General features: G+C 43.7%; 1 protein-coding gene across 1 annotated transcript in view; it reads left to right on the top strand.

Annotated features, from left to right (window-relative positions):
- Nucleotides 1-21129, top strand: part of LOC121003515 — a gene marked incomplete at its 5' end in the record, with an annotated part of 1598977 nt that overhangs the window by 774003 nt on the left and 803845 nt on the right. Inside the window, 2 exon segments of the mRNA XM_040435417.1 lie at nucleotides 9100-9806; nucleotides 11008-11012. Of these exon segments, the coding sequence (XP_040291351.1) occupies nucleotides 9100-9806; nucleotides 11008-11012 (712 nt within the window).

The following is a 21129-nucleotide window of genomic DNA, read 5'->3' as shown; positions in this document are numbered from 1 at the left end:
ACAGTAGGTATATGATACATATAGTCCATCCTCAGGACAGGTCATTAATATCAGATCGGAGGCGGATTAAACTCCCGGCAGCCTTGTCGGTCAGATGTATGGAGAGGACACAGTGCTCTGCGCGCTCTTAGGCCTCTTCCTGGCCATGCAATGTGACATTCATTGGTCATATGGCCTAGGCACAGATTAGTCCCATTCGAGTGAAAGGGTCTGAGCTGCAATGCCAAGCACAGCTACTATTCAACAGAAGGCGCTGTGCTTGGTAATCTGTGAGGAGGCTTTGTATTAACTGGAGCTCCGGTGAACACTGAGGCTTCCTCAGACAGCTGATTGGTGGGGGTGCAGGGACCAGACCTCTGCTGACCTCATATTGATGACCTATGCTGAGGAAAATCTTGGAGAACCCCTTTAATGATGTGCAAATGATAAAAAAAAAAACGGAAACAAAATATGCAAAACATCTCGCTTTATTCAGTATTGAGTATGAGAGCCACGTGCATAAATACATTCACTTACACGCCTTGGCTTCCTACCAATAAGGTTGCTAATGATTGTCTGAGGAATGTTTTTCCATGCTGAATGCATTTGGGCAAGCAAATCATCAAGATCTGTTTTTGGTACCTACAGTATCTCACAAAAGTCAGTCCACCCCTCACATTTTTGTAAATCTTTTCATTGGACAACCCTGAAGATCTGACACTTTAATACAATGTAAAGTAGTCAGTGTACGGCTTGTATAACAGTGTAAATTTGATGCGCCCTCAAAATAACTCAACACATAGCCACTAATGTCTAAACCGCAGGCAACAAACGTGATTACACCCCTAAGTGAGAATGGCCAAATTGTGCCCAAAGTGTCAATATTTAGTGTGGCCACCATTATTTTCCAGCACTGCCTTAACTCTCTTGGGCATGGAGTTCACTAGAGCTTCACAGGTTGCCACTTGAATCCTCTTCCACTCCTCCATGACGACATACGTCTATTTTGAAAAGACAACCTCTGGATATAGAGCTGAGCATGTGCACTCAACTTCTTTGGTTGACCATGACGAGGCCTGTTCTGAGTGGAACCTGTCTTCTTAAACTGCTGTATGGTCTTGGCCACCATGCTGCAGCTTGCAATTGCTGATTATCTGGGACCCTACACCAGGTATTTATCCAAGTCCTCCTCAATGGACATCCTCCTATCCCCAACAAAAACAGAGCAGATTGTTGCTTCCACTTCTACTCCCTCCTTTTATATGTGCAAACTGAAGCATTGCCATGTTGTCCTAAAGAGGAGGACCTTTTTAGTTTAGATAAATACCTTTCCTTGCTGATGTTGCCACCCTGCCTGTTTTTTTTTTTCATGTCGCTCCTACGCCCCGCCGTGCCCTGTCACCTGCATTTCTGTCCAGAAGTCCAATCTCCAACCTGGCTGAGTCAGAGACCTCCCGCCCTCTCTGGTGGTGCTACCCCTACAATAAGTCTCAGAAGGCACAGCAGCAGCAGCCTATTTAGTTTTCTTAATGTGATTGAAGTTTTTTTAAGTGCTGTGCCAGCCTGACGCATATCCGCAAAAGGATAAGCATTGCCTGAACAACCGGGTTCAGTCGTACCTGGACTGTGCCCTTTCTTCTGCACATTGACTGTCCCCTGACTCGATGGATTTCTGGGAGGCAGATTGGAACAGTGGCTGTAACTGGCCCAGTTTGATATGTGTACTGTCTTGTCCAGCCTCCAGTGCAGGGTATCGTCACACACCTCCAAGTGATGCCAAGGAGTAGATCTGCCAGAGAGTCATACACAGATTATCAGGCCAATGGGAGCAGGTTCAAAATTGATTTAATTTATCTGTTCCCTCTTCTGACTGATTCTTCAGAATTACACCTGAAATGTAGTTCAAGAAATTGGTTTGTCTCTAGTGATATACTTTTCATAATCTTTGGATGGTGTGTACAGTATATATGAGTTGCAAGCACTTAAAGAGGTTGTATCATCTGAGACAATGGAGACATAACACTAGGAGTTACCCCCATTGTCTGATAGGTGGGGTCCAACCGCTTGGACCCGCACCTATATCGAGAACGGAGCGGGCCAAAGTGGTGGCTGGAGGACTCTGGTCCGGCCACCACCAAGCGCTCTCCCCATAGAAGTGAATGGGAGCGCACTGTTCATGACTGGCCTCTGTTTCTATTCACTTCTACGGGCCTGACGGAAATAGCCACGCCAGTGTCGAGCCAGTGTCGAGCCAGTGCTGCGCATGCACAGTGGATCCTCCACCACTTTCGGGGTTCCGTATAGGAGATGGTGCGGGTCCCAGCAGTGGGACCCGCACCCACCACACAATAGGGGCATATTCTAGCGAATTTCCCGCATTGTCTCAGATGAGCCAACACCTTTAATATAAATGCAGGAAAAAAGTAAGATGTTATGATGTGGGCCATGCAATTTGTTTACTTGACAGTGACAGGACTGAGATTAGGAGAGACCTCGGTGTGCACAGTGTCCTAGCTGCAGTGATGATGTTTGGGTCACAGGATTATTCTTTGGCGCTATATGTAGTTTGTGTAATCGAAAAAGGCTGAAGGATAAGGCTACATTCACACAACAGTGAAAAATACCACACAGCTGTTTTTAGAATTGAAGTCAATGGCGCTATTCACGTAGCAATTTTTTTTTAAGGCGAGTGAATATGGTTTGTGAAAAATAGGACATGTTCTATTTGTGGCCGTTTTCACTGCCAGATGGACCCCATGTAAATCAATGGGACTATTTTAATGGCCATTTAGACAGGAGAGCACCCATGTAATGGCTGTTTAAAATGGGTCCACTAGTGAAAAATTGCCTTTTAGGGGTTAAAATAAAAATAAATAGCCTTATCCACTTCTACACACAAGGCAGTCTCTCTTGGTGCTGAAGGACCTGTACTACCAACGTGATGACATCACCATGCTCTCCCAGCATTATTGCTTAGGAGCGCATGGTGACATCATCCCACTGAGAGTGCAGGTCCTTTAGCACCAAATGAAGAGCGACTTTTCTCTACACGTGCAAGTAGATGAGAGGAGTAGCTTTTTTTCCCCTCATAAAAACAAAACCCTGCACATTATTAACATTATTATTATTACTGATGGGGGCCACCCTGGGGAACATTATTACTAACTGGGGCCACTATGGGGGACATTATGTATACAGGGAGTGCAGAATTATTAGGCAAATGAGTATTTTGACCACATCATCCTCTTTATGCATGTTGTCTTACTCCAAGCTGTATAGGCTCGAAAGCCTACTACCAATTAAGCATATTAGGTGATGTGCATCTCTGTAATGAGAAGGGGTGTGGTCTAATGACATCAACACCCTATATTAGGTGTGCATAATTATTAGGCAACTTCCTTTCCTTTGGCAAAATGGGTCAAAAGAAGGACTTGACAGGCTCAGAAAAGTCAAAAATAGTGAGATATCTTGCAGAGGGATGCAGCACTCTTAAAATTGCAAAGCTTCTGAAGCGTGATCATCGAACAATCAAGCGTTTCATTCAAAATAGTCAACAGGGTCGCAAGAAGCGTGTGGAAAAACCAAGGCGCAAAATAACTGCCCATGAACTGAGAAAAGTCAAGCGTGCAGCTGCCAAGATGCCACTTGCCACCAGTTTGGCCATATTTCAGAGCTGCAACATCACTGGAGTGTCCAAAAGCACAAGGTGTGCAATACTCAGAGACATGGCCAAGGTAAGAAAGGCTGAAAGACGACCACCACTGAACAAGACACACAAGCTGAAACGTCAAGACTGGGCCAAGAAATATCTCAAGACTGATTTTTCTAAGGTTTTATGGACTGATGAAATGAGAGTGAGTCTTGATGGGCCAGATGGATGGGCCCGTGGCTGGATTGGTAAAGGGCAGAGAGCTCCAGTCCGACTCAGACGCCAGCAAGGTGGAGGTGGAGTACTGGTTTGGGCTGGTATCATCAAAGATGAGCTTGTGGGGCCTTTTTCGGGTTGAGGATGGAGTCAAGCTCAACTCCCAGTCCTACTGCCAGTTTCTGGAAGACACCTTCTTCAAGCAGTGGTACAGGAAGAAGTCTGCATCCTTCAAGAAAAACATGATTTTCATGCAGGACAATGCTCCATCACACGCGTCCAAGTACTCCACAGCGTGGCTGGCAAGAAAGGGTATAAAAGAAGAAAATCTAATGACATGGCCTCCTTGTTCACCTGATCTGAACCCCATTGAGAACCTGTGGTCCATCATCAAATGTGAGATTTACAAGGAGGGAAAACAGTACACCTCTCTGAACAGTGTCTGGGAGGCTGTGGTTGCTGCTGCACGCAATGTTGATGGTGAACAGATCAAAACACTGACAGAATCCATGGATGGCAGGCTTTTGAGTGTCCTTGCAAAGAAAGGTGGCTATATTGGTCACTGATTTGTTTTTGTTTTGTTTTTGAATGTCAGAAATGTATATTTGTGAATGTTGAGATGTTATATTGGTTTCACTGGTAAAAATAAATAATTGAAATGGGTATATATTTGTTTTTTGTTAAGTTGCCTAATAATTATGCACAGTAATAGTCACCTGCACACACAGATATCCCCCTAAAATAGCTAAAACTAAAAACAAACTAAAAACTACTTCCAAAAATATTCAGCTTTGATATTAATGAGTTTTTTTGGGTTCATTGAGAACATGGTTGTTGTTCAATAATAAAATTAATCCTCAAAAATACAACTTGCCTAATAATTCTGCACTCCCTGTACTGCAGGGATTGGTAATTAAAAAATCATCCTCAAATAATTGCCATTAAAAATGAATGCAAAACGTCCAGACGACTAAGAAAGGGTTGCAAAACATGGTTGAAAAATGGCCATGAAAAACTGAGTGTCCGTTTTTTATGGCATTTTTTTCACGTGTGAATGTAGCCTTAAGAGCTCATACAAAAAAGTCTCCCCACTGAACACCAGATATTTCCTACCTGTCTGTGAATAAAGACCCCAAGATATCCTGACCCAGGTGACTAACACGGCATATTATCAATAGTAATTATATCTACAGGAAAAAAACATGCTTCCTACTGTCCATTCTACTCTCCTCCCTCCGAGTCCAGCTGCTGTATCTGTCATCCATTATAGCCCAGGTCTCATTCCCCGGCCTGCACTCTCCCCAGCAGCAGGTGTGATACAGTGATGTCATTGTACCTGCTGGGCTGAGAGGGAGAGCGCACAGACCTGAGATAATCCCCCGGCCTGTGCGCTCTCCTCAGCTCGGCAGGAGAGATGACGTCATCACATCACGTCTGCTGCTGGGAGGAGCATGATGTGCTCCGTAGTACTTTTTTAACTTTATTCACAGTACAGGAGCTTCACTGATGTAAAGGGGACACTAAGAGACAGCACTACTGAAGGGGGTGCACAAAGGGGACACAACTACTGTGTGGACACATCAAGGGGACATTCTACGGAGTGGGGGCATTTAGGGCCCTTGCAGATGAGCGTTGTCACGCTGTGAGCCCACAGCGCAGCACCTGCCCTGAACTCCCAGTGCTGTTGGGGGTCGCATAGCATTATATTGATTTATGATGCTATGTAGCCCTTTCAGTTCTGGAATGTATTGGATAACACTGGCATAATGCTGCCAGTGTTTTCCAATACATTCCAGAACTGTAAGGGTTACATAGCATCATAAATCAATATAATGATATGCAACCTCATCAGTGCTGGGAGGTCAGGCCGGGAGCTGAGCTGCGGACTCGCAGCGTGACCAACGCTCGTCTGCAAGGGCCCTTAGGGAGCATCAGTTATGTGAAGAGGGCACTAAGGGGGAATTCCACTGTCAAAGAGAGACTGAGGGGAGATAACTATTGTGTGGGGCACTAAGAGGGCATTCAGCGCTAGGAAATGTTTTATTTATAAATGACTGATTGGGTGGGGGTTGCATTGAAGTTGATCAAAGTGGAGGCCATATATTTACTGCCTATATAAAGTACGCTAAAAACAGTTTATTTTATTATTAAAAATCTCCACAAAATAGGCTTGATAGGGTGAATAGGGATGTCTCAGACTGATGATGCTGATCCCTAAAAACACTCCTATCACTAGGACTCCTATGTGTAAGGAGTGTATTAAGTTAGTGTAATTCCTCTGCCAGTAAATAGGGGTGTATGGCCATCCAGTATCAGTGTACCTGGATAATCAACGGTATATAATGTATACAACCTCCTAATTGCTAGGAAGACATACACAGGATGTAGTATCAGGTTACACTGTAAGGATGGCTAAACCCTAAACTGGTAGCTTTCTAAACAGGAATGAACCACTAGGCTCCAGATATATCGACGAGAGTCAGTCTGCATATGTGACTGCAGAAATATATTGCTCGACGCGTTTCCCTATCCAACTGGTTGTTGGTTCATCAGGAGCAAATCACGAAGTCCACTGCTAACATTGAATATTGCCCCCTCACACTGGGTGTGCAACAAATGGCAGAGAACTTAGGAGTGTCTGACTAAGAGTATGCTGCACGCCACTGATGTCGTGCGTGCAGCAATGAGCCTCCGGCATATGTGGCCGTAACCCGCGCGTAGCGCTGACTTGTTTAAATGGAGGAAACTCCTCCCATCTGTGTGACCGACCCATAGTGAGTATCCAATAGAAAGTGAAACACGTCACCTAACTGCGCCCCTTGTTTCCGTCACAGCCAGATGACGCGCCATCCATCATCTCGTCGAGCCAAGGCTGACAAAAGCCTGGCTCCGCCCACCCGTTAACATCATTCATAGGGGGGAGGATAAAAAGATGACGTATGCCCTCAATGTATTGGTCAGTACAACAAGAGGGAGGAGTAATGAAAGGTCCGTGACGCACGCTTGAGTTTCTGAATGAACGGGGACACACAAGGTAAACAGATACATTATCATACAATCCGAACTCCTTGTGACATCACAGGAGAACAATACAGGTCCCCCATGATAAGTGACAAGGAATGACAAGTAGAAGAGTACAAGGGACATACTTAGAGGAGCACCACAATTCCTGAGTGGATAGATGCATTACCCATAAGTACTCAGATTAGATGTCAAAGGTCACTCTAGAGGGAAGCTATATTCTTATTAAAGAACAGTATATCATATAAAAGCAAGGAGTGAGATATGCTATTAGAAGTTCATTCAATGAAACAGGCAAATGAAATCGCATCATTAAGGCCCTTGGGCTTAACAGTATTGAGGGTGAACATCCACTGTGCCTCTTTTCTTAGGAGAAGTGTATCGATATCACCTCCCCTGGGTGGTGGCCTAACATGTTCTATTCCTTGGAATTTGAAGCAATCCATATTGCCAGGATGACAGATGGCCACATGTTGTGCCACAGGGGTGTCTCCAGAATTTTTAATTTTTAGGAGATGCTCACCTATGCGCCTCCTAAATTCCCGTTTTGTTTTCCCTGTGTATTGTATACCACAAACACATGTAGCCAGGTATACCACCCCAACTGTCCTACAATTAATGAAGGATTTGATGGAATATTCATGTCCTGTGACCGAGCTCTTAAATTTCGTGCTTTTCCAGATAGCTTTGCATGCTATGCAGTTGCCACACTGGTATGTACCGTTAGGCCTGTTGGCCCCCAGCCAAGTCACCTCCCTAGGGGTATTAAAGGCACTGTGAACCAGTTTGTCCCTGATATTACCCCCGCGTCGGTATGTGATCATGGGGCGACTGCCTACTAGATGACCAACACTCAGTAAGCAACGCACGTATCTCACTACTTGCTGTGTCAAAAGTGCCAATTATCCGTATCTGTGCGTCATTGGCTGTTCTATTTCTAGGATGCAGAAGTTGTTCTCTATTGCATGCTGCTGCATGTTGGTATGCTTCCTTCAAAATAGGTTTCGGATAACCCTTTTCTGTAAACCGTTTTTTAAGGTCATCAGCCGAGGCCTTAAAGTCAGACCATTGAGAACAATTGCGTCTCATTCTAAGGTATTGTCCCTTAGGAATGCCCCTCTTGAGTGGGTAAGGATGTCCACTCTCCCATCTCAAGAGGGCATTAGTGGCCGTTGGTTTTCGAAACACCTTTGTTTTGATATAGCCAGAGGGGTCCATCTCAATTGCAAGATCCAAAAAGGTGATCCGTTTGTCATCAATTTCTGATGTAAAAAACAGACCCAGGGAGTTACTGTTCAATCTTGATACAAAGTCCAAGAAACTCTCCTTTGTGCCCTTCCATAGAATGAAAATGTCATCAATGAACCTCATCCATAATAATATGGACGAGGTCCATTGTTCCATTTCCTCGTTAAAGACAACCTCTCTCTCCCATAATGCTGCCAGTGTTTTCCAATACATTCCAGAACTGTAAGGGTTACATAGCATCATAAATCAATATAATGCTATGCAACCCCATCAGTGCGGGGAGGTCATGCCGGGAGCTGAGCTGCGGACTCGCAGCGTGACCAACGCTCGTCTGCAAGGGCCCTTAGGTAGCATCATTACTGTGAAGAGGGCACTAAGGGGGAATTCCACTGTCAAAGAGAGACTGAGGGGAGTTAACTATTGTGTGGGGCACTAAGAGGACATTCAGCGCTAGGAAATGTTTTATTTATAAATGACTGATTGGGTGGGGGTTGCATTGAAGTTGATCAAAGTGGAGGCCAACCTGGCCTAGTTATTCTCCTTGATCTACTATTAGACTGTGGTCTGTTTGGCCACCACAGTTTTAGTAAATTCATACTTGAATTTTACGCCATGCCTTGTTCTTTTTTGTGGATTTTTTTTATATGGAAAGGTTATAAAATTTCAATACAATTTTATGGTATATTATTCAACAATAATAAAATGTGTTTTATTCTTGGCAGATGACTGTACCAGGAACTCAGAGAAACTTCTGGTATCTTCAGGTTTTGAAGTAGATGATTGTGGTATCACACGAGATGCATTTGAAGAGCATGCCAATATGCAAGATATACCCTCATCCAATCACAGCAACAATGCATTATTTGATCCTTTTAAACAGGTCCGATCTTCTGATTCATCACAGACTGAAACACAGAATAAAAGTAACAGAAAAGGTGTTAAAGATCGAACAGCTCACGTAAGAGGGAAGCCATTTTCATGTTCAGAATGTGGGAAATGTTTTAACCATAAATCACATCTTGTTAGACATCAAATAATTCACACAGGAGAGAAGCCATTTTCATGTTCAGAATGTGAGAAATGTTTTAACCGTAAATCATACCTTGTTATACATCAGAGAATTCACACAGGAGAGAAGCCATTTTTATGTTCAGAATGTGGGAAATGTTTTAACCATAAATCACATTTTGTTACACATCAGAGAATTCACACAGGAGAGAAGCCATTTTCATGTTCAGAATGTGGGAAATGTTTTTACAATAAATCATATCTTGTTATACATCAGAGAATTCACACAGGAGAGAAGCCATTTTCATGTTCAGAATGTGGGAAATGTTTTAACCATAAATCAGATCTTGTTACACATCAGAGAATTCACACAGGAAAGAAGCTATTTCTATGTTTAGAATGTGGGAAATGTTTTAACCGTAAATCACATCTTGTTATACATCAGAGAAATCACACAGGAGAGAAGCCATTTTCATGTTCAGAATGTGGGAAATGTTTTAACCATAAATCAGATCTTGTTACACATCAGAGAATTCACACAGGAGAGAAGCCATTTTTATGTTCAGAATGTGGGAAATGTTTTAAGAGTAAATCATACCTTGTTATACATCAGAGAATTCACACAGGAGAGAAGCCATTTTCATGTTCAGAATGTGATATGTGTTTCACCCATAAATCATCTCTTGTTAATCATCAAAAAACCCACATATAAGAGAAGCCATCTTCATGCTTAGCCTGTTAATGACCTCCCTTATGTGTTTTGTGACATAGCAAGGAGTTTTGTTTGGGAAGGCAGGTATTTTCCTCCCAACATGGGCGGCTGGGCTGATTTCCAGCCAGGTGAGATCAAATACCGGATTGGAGTTTAAGTGCTGGTCCGCGTTTTGGCAGCACCTGGCTGTCCTTTAAATAGGCAGCTGGGCTCAGAATCTGAGTCTCTGTTTTGGGATCTGAAGCGTGGTGCTGTGCTGGAAAACTGAGAGCCGCATGAGGGCTGCACGCTGGGAAACAGGCCCCCTAAAGCCTGCTGTGAACTGCCGGGGATAAAACGGCTAGAAAGGTGACGTGTCTGTTCTATGGACTTTTCATTGTGTGAATTAACACCAAGACTGTAATATGTAATTTTTCATTTGCCTTTTGTATGAATAAACACTGATAGTTTGATTTACAAACTTGTTTTGCCTCTGTACTGCATCCGCTTACCCTTCCTACCAGAGCAAATCCTCACAGTTTTTATGCTGGTCACTAACTGGCTTCATTCCTTCAGATACTCTTTTTTACAGGGAGATAAAACAGCACCTTGCTTTCAGTTACCAGAGGTGTCCTGTATTAAATGAATATTGGTAATCAAAGGACAGATCCAGTTAAAAGTGAAACTAAGGTGTGTGGGTGTGGGTGTGGGTGTGGGTGTGTGTGTGTGTGTATGTATATATACACTGCTCAAAAAAATAAAGGGAACACTTAAACAACACAATGTAACTCCAAGTCAATCACACTTCTGTGAAATCAAACTGTCCACTTAGGAAGCAACACTGAGTGACAATCAATTTCACATGCTGTTGTGCAAATGGGATAGACAACAGGTGGAAATTATAGGCAATTAGCAAGACACCCCCAATAAAGGAGTGGTTCTGCAGGTGGTAACCACAGACCAATTCTCAGTTCCTATGCTTCCTGGCTGATGTTTTGGTCACTTTTGAATGCTGGCGGTGCTTTCACTCTAGTGGTAGCATGAGACTGAGTCTACAACCCACACAAGTGGCTCAGGTAGTGCAGCTTATCCAGGATGGCACATCAATGCGAGCTGTGGCAAGAAGGTTTGCTGTGTCTGTCAGCGTAGTGTCCAGAGCATGGAGGCGCTACCAGGAGACAGGCCAGTACATCAGGAGACGTGGAGGAGGCCGTAGGAGGGCAACAACCCAGCAGCAGGATCGCTACCTCCGCCTTTGTGCAAGGAGGAACAGGAGGAGCACTGCCAGAGCCCTGCAAAATGACCTCCAGCAGGCCACAAATGTGCATGTGTCTGCTCAAACGGTCAGAAACAGACTCCATGAGGGTGATATGAGGGCCCGACGTCCACAGGTGGGGGTTGTGCTTACAGCCCAACACCGTGCAGGACGTTTGGCATTTGCCAGAGAACACCAAGATTGGCAAATTCGCTCTATCCACCAATGTCACGTTGCACCACAGACTGTCCAGGAGTTGGCAGATGCTTTAGTCCAGGTCTGGGAGGAGATCCCTCAGGAGACCGTCTGCCACCTCATCAGGAGCATGCACAGGCGTTGTAGGGAGGTCATACAGGCACGTGGAGGCCACACACACTACTGAGCCTCATTTTGACTTGTTTTAAGGACATTACATCAAAGTTGGATCAGCCTGTAGTGTGTTTTTCCACTTTAATTTTGAGTGTGACTCCAAATCCAGACCTCCATGGGTTGAAAAATTTGATTTCCATTTTTTTATTTTTGTGTGATTTTGTTGTCAGCACATTCAACTATGTAAAGAACAAAGTATTTCAGAAGAATATTTAATTAATTCAGATCTAGGATGTGTTATTTTTGTGTTCCCTTTATTTTTTTGAGCAGTGTATAAGTGTGTGTGTGTATATGTATATGTGTATATGTATGTATATATATATATATATATATATATATATATATATAGGTCCTTCTCAAAAAATTAGCATATTGTGATAAAGTTCATTATTTTCTGTAATGTACTGATAAACATTAGACTTTCATATATTTTAGATTCATTACACACAACTGAAGTAGTTCAAGCCTTTTCTTGTTTTAATATTGATGATTTTGGCATACAGCCCATGAAAACCCAAAATTCCTATCTCTAAAAATTAGCATATTTCATCCGACCAATAAAAGAAAAGTGTTTTTAATACAAAAAAAGTCAACCTTCAAATAATTAAGTTCAGTTATGCACTCAATACTTGGTCGGGAATCCTTTTGCAGAAATGACTGCTTCAATGCAGCGTGGCATGGAGGCAATCAGCCTGTGGCACTGCTGAGGTGTTATGGAGGCCCAGGATGCTTCGATAGCGGCCTTAAGCTCATCCAGAGTGTTGGGTCTTGCGTCTCTCAACTTTCTCTTCCCAATATCCCACAGATTCTCTATGGGGTTCAGGTCAGGAGAGTTGGCAGGCCAATTGAGCACAGTAATACCATGGTCAGTAAACCATTTAACAGTGGTTTTGGCACTGGTAATGAAATCTTCATCTCCATAAAGCTTTTCAGCAGATGGAAGCATGAAGTGCTCCAAAATCTCCTGATAGCTAGCTGCATTGACCCTGCCCTTGATAAAACACAGTGGACCAACACCAGCAGCTGACCATCACTGACTGTGGGTACTTGACACTGGACTTCAGGCATTTTGGCATTTCCCTCTCCCAGTCTTCCTCCAGACTCTGGCACCTTGATTTCCGAATGACATGCAAAATTTGCTTTCATCCGAAAAAAGTACTTTGGACCACTGAGCAACAGTCCAGTGCTGCTTCTCTGTAGCCCAGGTCAGGCGCTTCTGCCGCTGTTTCTGGTTCAAAAGTGGCTTGACCTGGGGATTGCGGCACCTGTAGCCCATTTACTGCACACGCCTGTACACAGTGGCTCTGGATGTTTCTACTTCAGACTCAGTCCACTGCTTCCGCAGGTCCCCCAAGGTCTGGAATCTGTCCTTCTCCACAATCTTCCTCAGGGTCCGGTCACCTCTTCTCGTTGTGCAGCGTTTTCTGCCACACTTTTTCCTTCCCACAGACTTCCCACTGAGGTGCCTTGATACAGCACTCTGGGAACAGCCTATTCGTTCAGAAATTTCTTTCTGTGTCTTACCCTCTTGCTTGAGGGTGTCAATGATGGCCTTCTGGACAGCAGTCAGGTCGGCAGTCTTACCCATGATTGCGGTTTTGAGTAATGAACCAGGCTGGGAGTTTTTAAAAGCCTCAGGAATCTTTTGCAGGTGTTTAGAGTTAATTAATTGGTTCAGATGATTAGGTTAATAGCTCGTTTAGAGAACCTTTTCATGATATGCTAATTTTTGGAGATAGGAATTTGGGGTTTTCATGGGCTGTATGCCAAAATCATCAATATTAAAACAAGAAAAGGCTTGAACTACTTCAGTTGTGTGTAATGAATCTAAAATATATGAAAGTCTAATGTTTATCAGTACATTACAGAAAATAATGAACTTTATCACAATATGCTAATTTTTTGAGAAGGACCTGTATATAATCCAGAAAATGGACGGCACTCCAGTTAGATGAAAAATTCGTTGATACCTTTATTCAACATCCGGTGCAACGTTTCGGCTCTAAATGAGCCTTTTTCAAGCAGAGATACAATGTGAATGAAAACAGACTTATAGGTGAATCAATTAACAAAGACACACCCATCTCTGGGTGTGTCTGCACAATTGCAAAAAAATGTGAGCAAATCTTAGACACATCCCACACCGGGTGTGTTCACAAAACATATCAGTGTCATAATAACATATGGAGAACTGCGGAACAATGAGTAAAAGGAACATGTATGTCCCATAATTACATAATACAAGTGCATTAATAAATACCATATCTCATGTGGATCTAGAGACACGCCCATCGATCGGGCGCACAGGACTAATCGGTGTGTGTATGTCCGGTACCACATGTGTATAAGGGGCAGAGCAGCGACATAACAATGTGGACATACCAGACATCAGCTGGAGACATATTCCATGTGGCTATTCGGCGTTGTATACATTCCAATGCACAGACGCGACGTAACACCCATCACAGACTTACAACATCATCAAAACTTGCCGACATCATCGCGTCATCAAGACGCCCTTGGCTTATCACGGCGCATGCCCAGTGTCGATCTATGTTACAGAGCGCCATCTTGGATACTGGAGAAATGCCCCTAACCTGTGTGACAACATACTGAGGTATATTTAAGCATCAAACCTGTATGAGACCAGAGTGTAGCGGTCAAGACAGGTAGTGACAACATGGTAGACCAGTGTGTCAACATACCATACCCAAGTATCAACCCTGGACACACACTGAAATCGCAGTGTGAAAACAGGTACATACCATGGGTGTCGTACCGCAACCTTCACTCAAGAGGGCTCTCCTCTCCAGGTATACAGATGCCACAGGGGGCAAATCCAACCAGCCAAGAAAGAAAAATCTGGGCTATATCGCCGCAAGCTAGTATAACAAAACATGTGTATATATGTGCAAGTCCCAGGATGTTCGCCAGTTCTGGTAATATGAAAAAATATATATAAAAAGTACAATAAAAAATAATAACACATAGCCCATGGAAATGAAGCTCCTGCATATGATGCTGTGTCCAATTCTTCCACTTGCTCATGCCCAAAGAAGTGCTGAATGTGGTGAAGTATAAAAAAGTGATCTAGGAATAAAACAGAAAAGTATATGAATATATATTTTTCAGAAAAATCTTGAAACAGATGTTAATAATCTCATAGTGTGTACACAAGACACAGGACATTAACCCGATGATCATTAGAGGCAAACCACCCCTCATACCACATCACCAAAATAGAACTCAATATTCAAGCCTTTGGGTTTTAGGCTGTCCAGTCTATGGATCCAGCTCAGTTCCCGACATTTAAGTATCTTGGACCTGTCGCCCCCACGTCTGGGCTGGGGTATGTGATCGAGAATCCAGCATCTCAGATCACTCTCCTTGTGTTTGGCCTCAGAGAAATGCTTGGATACTGGTAAATCCAAACGTTTTTTCCTAATACTCAGACGGTGGTTGTTTAACCGTGTCTTGAGGTCCGTCGTCGTTTCACCCACATACATCAAGTTACACGGGCAGGATAAAACATAGATGACATAACTGGAGTTGCATGTGAGGTGAAACGGAATATCATATGATGCACCTGTACTTGGATGCACAAAAGCCTTCCCTTTTCTGATGTATCTACAATTGACACAACCCAAGCAGGGGAAACAACCCAAGCCGAGTTGTGTCAAAGTAGTCTGTTTCAAGGACACCTTGGGACCTATGTCGGCTCTGACCAACTGGTCCCGTAAATTTCTTGAGCGCCGATAGGAGAAAAGTGGTGGACACTGGAACTCCGGGATACCCTTAAAACAAGAGCCCAAGAGGTCCCAATGTCTCCTAAGTACTCTATTGATCTGAGGGCTCAGTTCGCTGTATATAGACACAAACGGAATTCTGTCAGTTTTTTGAATATTTTTGCGCTGTGACAGTAATTCATCACGGTTCAACACACGAACCTTGTCCATGTGCTCATTCAATAATCGTTTCGGGTAACCCCTACTACGAAACCTATGGACCATGGATTCCAGGGTAACATCAGACAAGTGGTCATCAGACACAATACGTTTCACCCTAAGAAACTGGGAGAATGGCAATGACTCAACCATTCTCCTAGGGTGAGAGCTATTGTAGCACAAAAGAGTATTGGTGTCAGTGGGTTTGACATATAACTCTGTATGCAACTCACCCCCACAGAGTGTGACCTTAGTGTCCAAAAATTTAATGTCAGTCTTCGAATGGACAAGTGTGAATTGCAGACTGGAGTCGTGGCTATTTAAAAAGCCATGGAAATCAATTAACTCCTCCTCGCTGCCAGTCCATATGAGGAAGATGTCATCAATATATCGCCACCACCTCAACACATGTCTGAAGTGGTGGGATAGAAAGACGACATCCTCCTCAAAACACAGCATAAAAATATTTGCATACGTGGGGGCCACGTGAGACCCCATGGCCACACCACGCAGCTGCAAATAAAATGCATCTTGAAAAAGAAAATAATTATGGCGAAGAACAATATCAAGTAAGGTGATAATGAACTCAGAAGCTTGAGGAGTATATGTGGATGTCAATAACATTTTCCTAACTGCCTGAATGCCACTTTCATGTACTATGGATGTGTACAACGAAGTTACATCAAATGATGCTAATGTCAAGGAGGAATCATGCGACACATCAATGTTCTGTAATTTAACAAGAAAATCTGTAGTGTCTTGTATATAAGAGGACCCCCCAATGGAAAATTCCCGCAATGTTTTGTCCAGAAAGATCGCTATGTTGCTGGAGATGGAATCAGACCCAGAGACTATTGGACGTCCCGGGGGATCGATGAGGGTCTTGTGAATCTTGGGCAGCACATAAATCACTGGAGTGACTGGATGTGCCACCTCAAGAAATTCACATAGACCCCCATCGATAATACCAGCAACCACAGCATCTCCCAGACATCTGCGTATGATAGCAGCTATTTTGAATCTGGGGTCAGAATCCAAGACTCTATACACCTGTGGATCCCCAAGTTGCCGCATGATCTCATTGACATATTTGTAGGTGTCCATAACTACGACCGCCCCTCCCTTGTCTGCTGGTTTCAAGAAAAAGGGAGGGGTCAGATCTAAGTGCGTCTAGGGCCTCAACCTCAGCGCTAGTCAGATTAGGGCGTCTGAACTTCAAATCTCCCTGAACGGAAGACCGGAGCTCAGACAATCCCTGTCGGACAGCACTGATGTAAGCTTCTATGGCTGGTTCATTGATGTTGGGTAAAAAATTGCTCCTCTGAAATAGATTGAGAGAGCCCAGAGTGAACTCACTAGTCTGGGGTCTCTCAACACCAATCCTGTTGTGAAACCAAACTTTTAATTTAATGCGGCGGAAAAACGAAAACAGACTAGATTCCAATTCAAACCAGTTCACAGTGGAACTGGGACAAAACGAAAAACCTTTTGATAAAACACTCACTTGCATGGGGGTCAATTCCTGGGAAGACAGATTAACAACAGTTACTTTTTCTTCACCAAATTGATTTTGGATATCACAGGCCGAGCCTTGTTGCTGCGCAGCCTGCCTGTGCCCTCTGTGTCTGCGGCCACCTCGTCTGATGCGTCGCCGCGTCTCTCTGGTATCTGTGGGACCCTGTCTAAAAAAGAGACCTGTTCACCACTAGAAGATGACTGTGTTACTTTCCTTTTCTTTCTGACATCTCTCGGTTGTGGGTTAAACTGCCTATCCGACTGCCAGTTGTAGATGTTGCCCTTTTTGTAATCTTCGGTGTCTCTGCACCACTTGATTCTCTTATTCTCCTCAGAGTCGGTTTGGAAAAGCTTCATTTGTGTAGAAATGTCCTCCAAATATTTGGATAAATCATCAGCAGACAAAAGGGACTGGAGATTGGTCTCAATATCACATATTTCACTGTTTAAATTAGTAAGTTCATGCTGCAAAAACTCAATGTTGAGTAAAATAAAATCAAGAGAATAACGATTGGACAATGCCTCAAATTTCTTACAAAATGTAGAATTGCTGTAAAACAAATTAGGCCGTATATTGGACCGCATCCCTCTTGGGATTTTTTGTGTCTTGTAGTACTCGCCAAGTGTCATCATATGAAGACGAAGGGATACCATGCGCTTGGAAACATTTTCAAATTTACGTTTTAACTCTTTGGTGGAAGGGGTATTGAGGAAGGTGGCATCTCCTCCAATGTCACGCAGGATGCGCTCTGTGTCTTCAGCTGTGTACACACAACCGTTGGTTGAAATAGATTCAGTAGTAGACATGGTAAAAATGATAATAGAAAACAAACAAAGTCCAGAAAAAGCTGTAGGCCGTGCTCAGCCAATAGGCCAGGATATGTAGAAGAAAAATGGCGGCACTGGCTATAAATAAGTAAAATAGGGTGCACGTTCCTAGGGAATAGACTTCTTCTTACCCGCAATAAAATCCAGAAAATGGCGTCTTGATGACGCGATGATGTCGGCAAGTTTTGATGATGTTGTAAGTCCGTGATGGGTGTTACGCCGCGTCTGTGCATTGGAATGTCTGTTTTCATTCACATTGTATCTCTGCTTGAAAAAGGCTCATTTAGAGCCGAAACGTTGCACCGGATGGTTGAATAAAAGAGTGCTGTCCATTTTCTGGATTTTATTGCGGGGTAAGAAGTCTATTCCCTAGGAACGTGCACCCTATTTTACTTATTTATAGCCAGTGCCGCCATTTTTCTTCTATATATATACACTGCTCCAAAAAATAAAGGGAACACAAAAATAACACATCCTAGATCTGAGTTAATTAAATATTCTTCTGAAATACTTTGTTCTTTACATAGTTGAATGTGCGGACAACAAAATCACACAAAAATTAAAAAATGGAAATCAAATTTTTCAACCCATGGAGATCTGGATTTGGAGTCACACTCAAAATTAAAGTGGAAAAACACACTACAGGCTGATCCTACTTTGATGTAATGTCCTTAAAACAAGTCAAAATGAGGCTCAGTAGTGTGTGTGGCCTCCACGTGCCTGTATGACCTCCCTACAACGCCTGTGCATGCTCCTGATGAGGTGGCGCACGGTCTCCTGAGGGATCTCCTCCCAGACCTGGACTAAAGCATCTGCCAACTCCTGGACAGTCTGTGGTGCAACGTGACGTTGGTGGATAGAGCGAGACATGATGTCCCAGATGTGCTCAATTGGATTCAGGTCTGGGGAACGGGCGGGCCAGTCCATAGCATCAATGCCTTCGTCTTGCAGGAACTGCTGACACACTCCAGCCACATGAGTTCTAGCATTGTCTTGCATTAGGAGGAACCCAGGGCCAACCGCACCAGCATATGGTCTCACAAGGGGTCTGAGGATCTCATCTCGGTACCTAATGGCAGTCAGGCTACCTCTGGCGAGCACATGGAGGGCTGTGCGGCCCTCCAAAGAAATGCCACCCCACACCATTACTGACCCAATGCCAAACCGGTCATGCTGGAGGATGTTGCAGGCAGCAGAACGTTCTCCACGGCGTCTCCAGACTATGTCACGTCTGTCACATGTGCTCAGTGTGAACCTGCTTTCATCTGTGAAGAGCACAGGGTGCCAGTGGCGAATTTGCCAATCTTGGTGTTCTCTGGCAAATGCCAAACTTCCTGCACGGTGTTGGGCTGTAAGCACAACCCCCACCTGTGGACGTCGGGCCCTCTTATCACCCTCATGGAGTCTGTTTCTGACCGTTTGAGCAAACACATGCACATTTGTGGCCTGCTGGAGGTCATTTTGCAGGGCTCTGGCAGTGCTCCTTCTGTTTCTCCTTGCACAAAGGCGGAGGTAGCGGTCCTGCTGCTGGGTTGTTGCCCTCCTACGGCCTCCTCCACTTCTCCTGATGTACTGGCCTGTCTCCTGGTAGTGCCTCCATGCTCTGGACACTACGCTGACAGACACAGCAAACCTTCTTGCCACAGCTCGCATTGATGTGCCATCCTGGATAAGCTGCACTACCTGAGCCACTTGTGTGGGTTGTAGACTCCGTCTCATGCTACCACTAGAGTGAAAGCACCGCCAGCATTCAAAAGTGACCAAAACATCAGCCAGGAAGCATAGGAACTGAGAAGTGGTCTGTGGTAACCACCTGCAGATCCACTCCTTTATTGGGGGTGTCTTGCTAATTGCCTATAATTTCCACCTGTTGTCTATCCCATTTGCACAACAGCATGTGAAATTGATTGTCACTCAGTGTTGCTTCCTAAGTGGACAGTTTGATTTCACAGAAGTGTGATTGACTTGGAGTTACATTGTGTTGTTTAAGTGTTCCCTTTATTTTTTTGAGCAGTGTATATAAATAATATCATAGGTAACCGGGCACACTCAATATATTTGGATCATAAGGAATTTATTATATACATAAAATCATAACACGATATTATATATCTAAAATAGTTGAAGTAGATATCCTAAAAATAACACTAAATACACAGATAATAAAAGGTGATCTTGAATAAATAGAACAATGCAGTAAATAAATATAATACTCCTGTGTTGGACGAGTGCAATGTGCACGCTCTCCTAATGGATGCCTATGTTGGTCTGTAAGTGATATAATTCCACTTCCAATAGTAGTCTATATCAGCCCAATAGTGTGCTGCTATTGCCAAAATGTCAATATTCCTCCAGTGTTAAAAAGAACAGTATTGTCCTTTCAATAAGTCACATGTGTAGCGGCGTCCCACTGAACTGTTTTAAATGTTGCTTATTAGTACAGTTTCTTCTTGTCGTCCTGGTTGGAAAGTCCTTACTGTGCCCATGCAATACCCTTACTGTTGCTCTGGATGCCTCTCGTGTGTAAAGGAGACCGGCGTCCTGCAAGCTCTTCTCCGTCCGACCTCTGCGCTGGTGGCTGTTTGCTCGTGTTTACCGCTGTTGAATCTCGTGGTGGAGCAGTATCTTTCCACTCCTCGCGCACCGGACTGATTTCTTGTGGGTAAGTTAACACACGGATGGTTTGTATCCAATAGTGTTCCTGGGGGATCCTTGCCCAGGAACACTATTGGATACAAACCATCCGTGTTAACTTACCCACAATAAATCAGTCCGATGCGCGAGGAGTGGAAAGTTACTGCTCCACCACGAAATTCAACAGCGGTGAACACGAGCAAACAGCCACCAGCGCAGAGGTCGGACGGAGAAGAGCTTGCAGGACGCCGGTCTCCTTTACACACGAGAGGCATCCAGAGCGACAGTAAGGGTATTGCATGGGCACGGTAAGGACTTTCCAACCAGGACGACAAGAAGAAACTGTACTAATAAGAAGCAACATTTAAAACAGTTCAGTGGGACTCCGCTGACTTGTAAGTATAGCGGGACGCTGCTACACATGTGACTTATTGAAAGGGCAATCCTGTTCTTTTTAACACTGGAGGAATATTTATAATATTTATTTACTGCATTGTTCTATTTATTCAAGATCACCTTTTATTATCTGTGTATTTAGTGTTATTTTTAGGATATCTACTTCAACTATTTTAGATATATAATATGGTGTTATGATTTTATGTATATAATAAATTCCTTATGATCCAAATGTATTGAGTGTGCCTGGTTACCTACGATATTTTATTTAACTATTTGAGAGGAAGGGTGATCCCTCTTACACCGCGTGCACCTCTAGTAGTGGTTTGTGTGTCACTCCTGTGCGTCACATTAGTCCAATTTTATATATATATAT

Source organism: Bufo bufo, chromosome 6 (assembly GCF_905171765.1).
Source record: "Bufo bufo chromosome 6, aBufBuf1.1, whole genome shotgun sequence".
Taxonomy (NCBI): Eukaryota; Metazoa; Chordata; class Amphibia; order Anura; family Bufonidae; genus Bufo; species Bufo bufo.
This window is presented reverse-complemented; position numbering and strand designations above follow the sequence as displayed.